We start from the raw sequence: 6,597 nt of genomic DNA, 5'->3' as shown, positions 1-6,597 counted from the left end.
CCCCGGCACCTCGGGACGCGAGGGTCCCCGCCGCGCCGCCCCGCGCTCTCGCCAGCGGCGGAGCGCTCAGACCTCCCCGTGGCCGCCTCGCCCTGGGTGGGACCCCCAGACTCGTGTGGGCCCCGGATGGGCACCGTTGGGGGCGCAGGTGATGGGGGGCGTCCGGCAGGGAGAGCAGCCCTCGCCCAGACCGCCGCCGGTGTGCCCCTCCCTCCCAGCTGTCAGCCCAGGGGTCTGAAGGAGGCAGGCGGGCGACACCTGGGGTGCAGCCACGTGACAACGGAAGCCGGCGTTGAGGGAGCCGATTCCCGCCCCCGGGGAGCGCCTCCCGCTTCCCGGATCCCCGAGTGCGGGGACTCCAGGGATTCCCAGCGCCGGCAAACCGAGCCCGGCCCTGGGGGACAGCTTGGGAAAACCCTGGCAGGACGCTGGAAGCGGGGAGAGTTCAGATACCGGCGGGTGAGGGTAGGGGGCAGGGTGGGGAAAGACGACCCCAAGCTGCCTCCAAAGCCTGACCCTCCCCTTTGAAGAGCCACACACCCGAAACTCATTCAGAACCAGGATTTCTCCCTGCCCATCTGTCTGCAGTGCTGGTCCTAAAGGTCCCACCCTCTCCAAAGTCCAGAGAGGGAGGCATGATTTGTATGCGCGGTCGTGGGTCCTGCTAAGGGATCCTGAGGCGTCTGACACGATTCCTAAAAGCCTTGCTGTTACCCTCTTCCTCTCTCCACATCTGCCACGCCATGTCCCTGCCATGTCCCTGCCAGCAGTGCCGTCCTCGTGCCTCAGCAGCCGTCCAGCTCCAGTTCACAAAGCGCCCTTGAAACGGGGCCAGCCCAATCGGATTCCCCTCTCATCCCCAGGCCTAGCACAATCAGTCTGTACCTTTCCCAAGCACAATGTGTGCCCTGTCTCCTCTTCTAGTGATCTGTTTACTAATCTTGTCCTAACCAGATTAGAAAGTCCTTGAGGCAGAAACAAAGTCTGCTTCTTCTTTGGGGCCTCCTCCCCGCCCCCCACCGCCGGTTCATCTCTCCCAGGCCAGGCCAGCACCCGAGTTGGTGTTCAATAAATACGGGGTGTATTGAAATGATTTCCTGAACTGCGGCAGTTGTCAGGCCAGTTGCAGAGACAAACACAGGGTGTGTGGGGTTAAATAATAACCGGGGCCAGCAGGTGGTAAGTACCAAATGTGGGTGACAGCTATCGGGACTCAGAGGGAAGGAGGCGGCCATGGGGGAGGATCCCAGGAGGTGCTGGGCCTCTGCTGACTGTGTAGGAGGACAGGGGAGGGGTGGGGTGGAGGTGACTCATTGGGGTTGACATCACCACAAAACGGCCTTCATGCTGGGCACTTTACATGCATTATCTCTGATACTTAGGAGAGAGAAGGCTGAGGGGGGGGCCGGGGACAGTGCCCAAGCCTGGCCCCCCCAGAGCCAACCAAAGCACACAGGGGGCAGCCTTGGCTGTGGCCTCTCCACCCTCTGTCCCTGGGCACTGCCTGTTCCCTGGCCTGCCCTCCTACCTACTACACCCAAGAGCGCCCGGCTCGGCCCAATTCTGGATGCACTGCGGTCCCACCCTGCTGAACAACTGGCTGTGTGACCTTGGGCAAGGCACTTCCTCAGCCCCGCTGGTACAGGCTGTGGCTCTGGGCATCCGTGTCGGGATGCTTGCCACCTCCGCTGATGGCACCTGGGCTGGCCTGGCTGCCTGCGTGCCCCTCCACCTCCCATGCACACCCTCTGCCCTCCCAGCCTGGAGCGGCCCAGAGGAACACTGGGTACAGAGTGTGAACGGGGATGGCTTCCTGCGGTTGCAGAGGGAGCAGCGGGACTTTCCCTGTGGTGCCTGAGCTGGGGGAGAAGTGGGCCAACCTCCAAGGAACCTCTGCTCTCTTCCCGCCCTCCTCAGGGCTCCCAGCCCTCTAAAAGGCTGGTACAGTTTGTTACGCTGGGGCCGGAATGTACCGTGTGTTTCACATGGCCTCTGTCCAGTCCTACACTGGCCGCTTTATATTTATACTTCCTTCTTCAGCCGTGGCATCCTGCTGTCAGTCACCCCCCCAGCTCTCATCTGCCCACCTCCCCCAGCCCCCCAGCAGATCATGAAATGAGTCTCTGTCCCCATGGTCCCCATGGGGGGGAGGGCTGCAGAGAGAGCCCCGGAGCAGAAGGGGAAGCCCACTGGCTTCTTTGCTTGCTCCCATCATGGGAGACTGCAGCCTGGGTCTGAAGGTTGTCTGGACCTTGGAGATTGCGCCTTCTCTCCCTGCCACCCTGTCTGCCCAGCACTTGAGCAGTTTTCCTGAGCCCAGCGGGACCAGCGAAGGCTGCTCAGAAGCTGCCCCCAAGAGTGGCGGATGGGGTTGCCATGGCTGTCCTCCAGTGTCCCAGGGGACAGGGCGGGGGTGGGGGGCTGGCAGGGGGCAGGGAAGCACCCACCCACTGTGGGAGTCACACAGGCCTAACTGAAGCTGCAAGATGGGTTTGGACCCTGGGTGATTCCTTAAGGATGTTCTGAGGTGTGATCAAGTTCATGTTTCAATCTGGCCTGGCTCCCAGAAGAAGCAGGTGACAGCGTTCCTGAAGCCTAGAGACCCACAACGCCTCCGTGGTGGGGTGGAGCTAGGTGGCCAGGCCCAGCGGCTGTGGGCTCTTTTGACTCCTGGCCAGCTGGCCTGCCCGCCGCCCTTCACCCCTCACCCAGAGAGAAACCACCTCGTTGTGTTGCTTCGGCCCTGGGATCCAAAAACCAGGAGCCAAGGCTGGGTGGCGCCAGCTCTGTGTGTGGCACGCGGTGGTGACACGGCCTCTCTCAGGACCTGTCCATAGCAGGCTTTGGGAAAAATCAACCCTAAGTTAATTACCTGTCCTGCCTCCTTCCGAGTTGAACGCTCCCTGGGGCCCAGCACGCCTCCCCTGCTGGGAGGACCAAGCCACAGCCCCAAGTGCTCCCGGGGGGCTGGTGATCGCTGCCTGGACTCTCCTGAGCAGCCCTGTCACCTCCACAGGGGGTCACAACAGGGCACTGCTCACACGCATCCACCCCAGGGCACTGGAGCAGGGCCACCAGACGCCCCGTACTTAGTCAGCCCGTCCTGGTCTCGGGCTTCCTGTCCTCGGTGGCGCTCCTGGGTACACGGTGTCCTCTCCAAGCTTCGGCTGCTTCCTGTGAGTTCTTCTTCTTCCTCTTTTATCCTTCCCTCTTTCTCTCCTCGCTCCCTCGGCGTTCTGTTTATATGCCGCCACTCCTCTGTGTTTACTTTTATTTTTGTTTTTTAAAAGTATTCCCAGTCCCCTGAGAAGGTCCCGGTGTCCCTCTGCCTTCTTTCACCAGATACCACCTTGATTCTGAGGAAGATCCTTCCATCCCCGTCCGCCCTCGCCAGGCCCCTGCCGTACCAGGCCACGTGGGCCCATGAGTTCAGTGGGCACTTACTGAGCACCCACTGTATACCTCCGGAATTATGTTCCTTAATGCATCGCCACCTAAGGCCAAAAGCTCTGCCTCTGCATTGATTAGCACCCGCTGCGTGTAAGAGGCATCGTGCTTCAACCTAGGGGCGTAAAACCTGGAAGCACATCAGGATGATGCTTTGGGAAGCTGGGGACTGGGTGTGGCCCAAACAGAGGCTTCAGGGAGGGCTCCTCTGAGGTCTGCAGGGAGCCGGGCAGGCCCGTCGAGGGTGCAGGGTGTTCCAGGTGGAAGGAACAGTGTATATAAAGGCACAGAGGCGTGAAGCTGTCCATGTTCCCCGGCGGGCACTGGGAGTTGTTTGGTCTGGCTGGACATGGAGTCCAGGTTGGGGAGCCCGGGGAGAGGAGGCCAGAGGCAGGCAGGCCCAGATGGTGCAGTACTTCGTGTTCCAGCAAAGGGCTGACCTTTATCCTGCAGCAGCCGGAAGCCCAGGCAGCCTCATGGCTCCCCGCAGCCGGGAGCTACAGGGCTGGGTGTGGGCCAGGCCCAAAGTGTTCTCCAAGCCTCCATTAACACGCATTTACTGCCCTTTGGCTCAGGGAGGCCTGTGAGAGAGTTCGTCACTTAAACATAATGCTGTCTCCAAAGCTCAGTCATTCATTCATCCGTAAGTGGTTAGCAGGCTCTGATATTTGCCAGGTGCTGCTCTGAGAGCTGAGCCCAGGCCAGTGAGCCCTGCGGAGGTCCCAGCGCTCGCTGGTAGAGCAGAGGACAGGCCATAAACAACCAAAGAAATGAAACAAATTAGTGAGATAATTTCAGACCATGCTCAGCGCAAAGGAGGAACTAAAACAGTGATGCAATTGAGAGTGGCAGAAAAGGCTGCTCAAGGAAGACCAAGCCTGAGCTGAGACCTAGAGGACACCAGCAGGCACACCTGTGACCATCCGGAGGCTGAGGGTTCCTCACATAAGGAACAGCACGTGCAAAGGTCCTGAGGCCTGAAGCAGCTTGAGTGTTTGTAGGTTAAAAGAAAGTGTGGGGGGGGGGCAAATTAGACCCCATTTGGTAGAGATGGAAATTGAGGCTTGAAATGGTGAAGTTCCTTGGCCAGAAACCAAAACTGGCAGTATAAATGCTGGCTCTGAAGCCACTGCTCAGGCCGGGTGTGGTGGCACACACTTGTAATCCCAGCACTTGGGAGGCTGAGGTAGGAGGATCGCCACAAGTTCAAGGACAGCCGGGGGTGTATAGCAAATACAAGGCCAATCTGAACTACATAGTGAGACCCTGTCTCAAAACACCAAAATAAATAAATAAATAAAACAAGCCACGGCTCATTTTTCTGCCAAAGTATCAAGTAGTGTAGTATATGTCCTGAATTATCTAAAATTCTGACCCATTATCCCCTAGACAGTCACCTTGGACCCTCCCTGTGTTCCAAATCAGGACTCAAGTCTGTGTTTGTCATGTGCTATCACCGGGAGCCTACCTAGACTACCAACCACTCTGTCCCATGATAAGCCTCATTTTAACCGGGTGTGGTGGTGCACGGCTGTCATCCCAGCACTGGGGAGGCTGAGACAGGAGGATTGCTGTCTTGCCACAAGTGGGCTACACCATCAGTTCAAAGCCAGGCTGCAGTATACAGGAAGACCCTACCTCAGAAAGCAAACCAACAAAAAGCCTCAGTTTCCCAGTCAGTCAGCAGGGAGAGGAATAGTTTCCATGTCATCCGCCTGCCGGTGAAACGAGATTGTGTGCCTGGAAGGAGGCGCGCAGCTAATGGTTTTCCTTGTCCTCTCCGAAGCCAGCCACAGAATGGTCCTTCCGAGTCCCTGGGGCCTGAGAGAAGCACAGAGAAGGGACAGCACGAGCCCTCAAGGTAGGAGGCGGCCAGGCGCTGTGCAGGAGAAAGCTGAAGTCTCCGCCACGAGGGCCTCTTCCTCTCACCCCGCCTCTCCTCTCGGCCCTGCTGGGACCCCACACTGACACGTCTTGTACTTCCCGTTTCCAGGGAAATTCCTCGCCCGCTGCGCCACGCCCGCCCTAGAGGACCTCCCGAGCTCTCTGGCAGAGCCCAGGCCAGACACAGACAGGGACTCCGAAGTGACAATCCCCAGCTCCGTGTGGGCCCGGGGCCCCTGAAGGGCAGGGGGTCACGCCGCGGGAGGGGAGCTCCCACGGCCCCAGAGCTGAGCGGGCGCTGGGACACAGCGCTTCTGGGGGGAGGTGAGGACCCCGCGCTGTACGCGGCTTTTGCCCCTGCTGCTGCTTCCTCCAGTCAGCAGGACAGAGACCCCCTCCCCAGGCCCCCAGGCCCCCAGCTTCCTGCTCCGGCTGCTGGGAGGCCCTGCACCCACACATACCCCTCCCAGCACCCCCAGAGGACCAGCTGCAGCCCAGGGGTGCACGGAGCCCTGCCTGCTCTCAGATCTCCACCCTGTTCTTGGCCCCCTACGCTGAGCTGCTTCGAGTTTGCAAGCAAAACAGGACTCTGCTTCTGCTGCGCAGTGGCGGCCGGCTGTACCGCCTGGGGTTCCTTCTAGCCGGGATACGAGGAAAGCACATTTCTCTGCTAGTCCCACCGGGGACAACCCCAACGCCCGCCCGGGCAAGACTCGCCTGGGGAGCCTGGTTTGGAAACCCCCCTCCCAGAAAGGGGAAACGGGTGTTTTCTGTTTCTTCAGCTCACCAGGACATGGCCTAACATGGTGGCGCATGCCTGTGATCCCAGCACTCTGGGAGGCTGAGGCAGGATGGCCAGTTTTGAGCTCACCCTGGGCAATTTAGTGACTTACCAAGACCCTGTCTCAACATTTTAAAAAAAATTTTTTTTTTTTTCTTGAGACAAACCGTCACTCTGTAATTCAGGCTGGCTTTGAATTCACTGTGTAGCCTAGGTTGGCCTCAAAGCTGAGGTGATCCTCTTGCCTCAGCTTCCTGAGTACTGGAATTACTGGCATGTTCTACCATACCCAACCTCAAAAATAAATAAAAACCAAATAACTTTTTAAAGGGCTAGGGGTGTAGCTCAGTGTGAAGGCCCTGGGTTCAATCCCTACTACAGGGGTTTAAAAAGAAAAAAGTCAGGGGCTAGAGATATAGCTCAGTGGCACAAGTGCCTGCCTGGCAAGCACAAGGTCCTGAGTTTGATTCCCAGTACCTAAAAAA

At 58.8% G+C, this 6,597-nt stretch overlaps 1 protein-coding gene across 1 annotated transcript in view; it reads left to right on the top strand.

The window, feature by feature from the left end:
- The window catches only part of LOC102029554 (proline-rich protein 2-like), a 7,313-nt gene extending 1,151 nt beyond the window's left edge, over positions 1-6,162 (top strand). The window contains exons 3-6 of the mRNA XM_013516730.1: positions 23-459; positions 3,094-3,176; positions 5,234-5,308; positions 5,441-6,162. Of these exons, the coding sequence (XP_013372184.1) occupies positions 23-459; positions 3,094-3,176; positions 5,234-5,308; positions 5,441-5,972 (1,127 nt within the window). The 3' untranslated portion in view covers positions 5,973-6,162. The remainder of the gene's footprint in view (positions 1-22; positions 460-3,093; positions 3,177-5,233; positions 5,309-5,440) is intronic.
- Positions 6,163-6,597: the final 435 nt, after the last annotated feature.

Source organism: Chinchilla lanigera, unplaced genomic scaffold (assembly GCF_000276665.1).
Source record: "Chinchilla lanigera isolate Chin_1 unplaced genomic scaffold, ChiLan1.0 scaffold00036, whole genome shotgun sequence".
NCBI lineage: Eukaryota > Metazoa > Chordata > Mammalia > Rodentia > Chinchillidae > Chinchilla > Chinchilla lanigera.
Note: the sequence above shows the minus strand (reverse complement) of the source record. Positions and strands in the feature narration are given on the sequence as shown.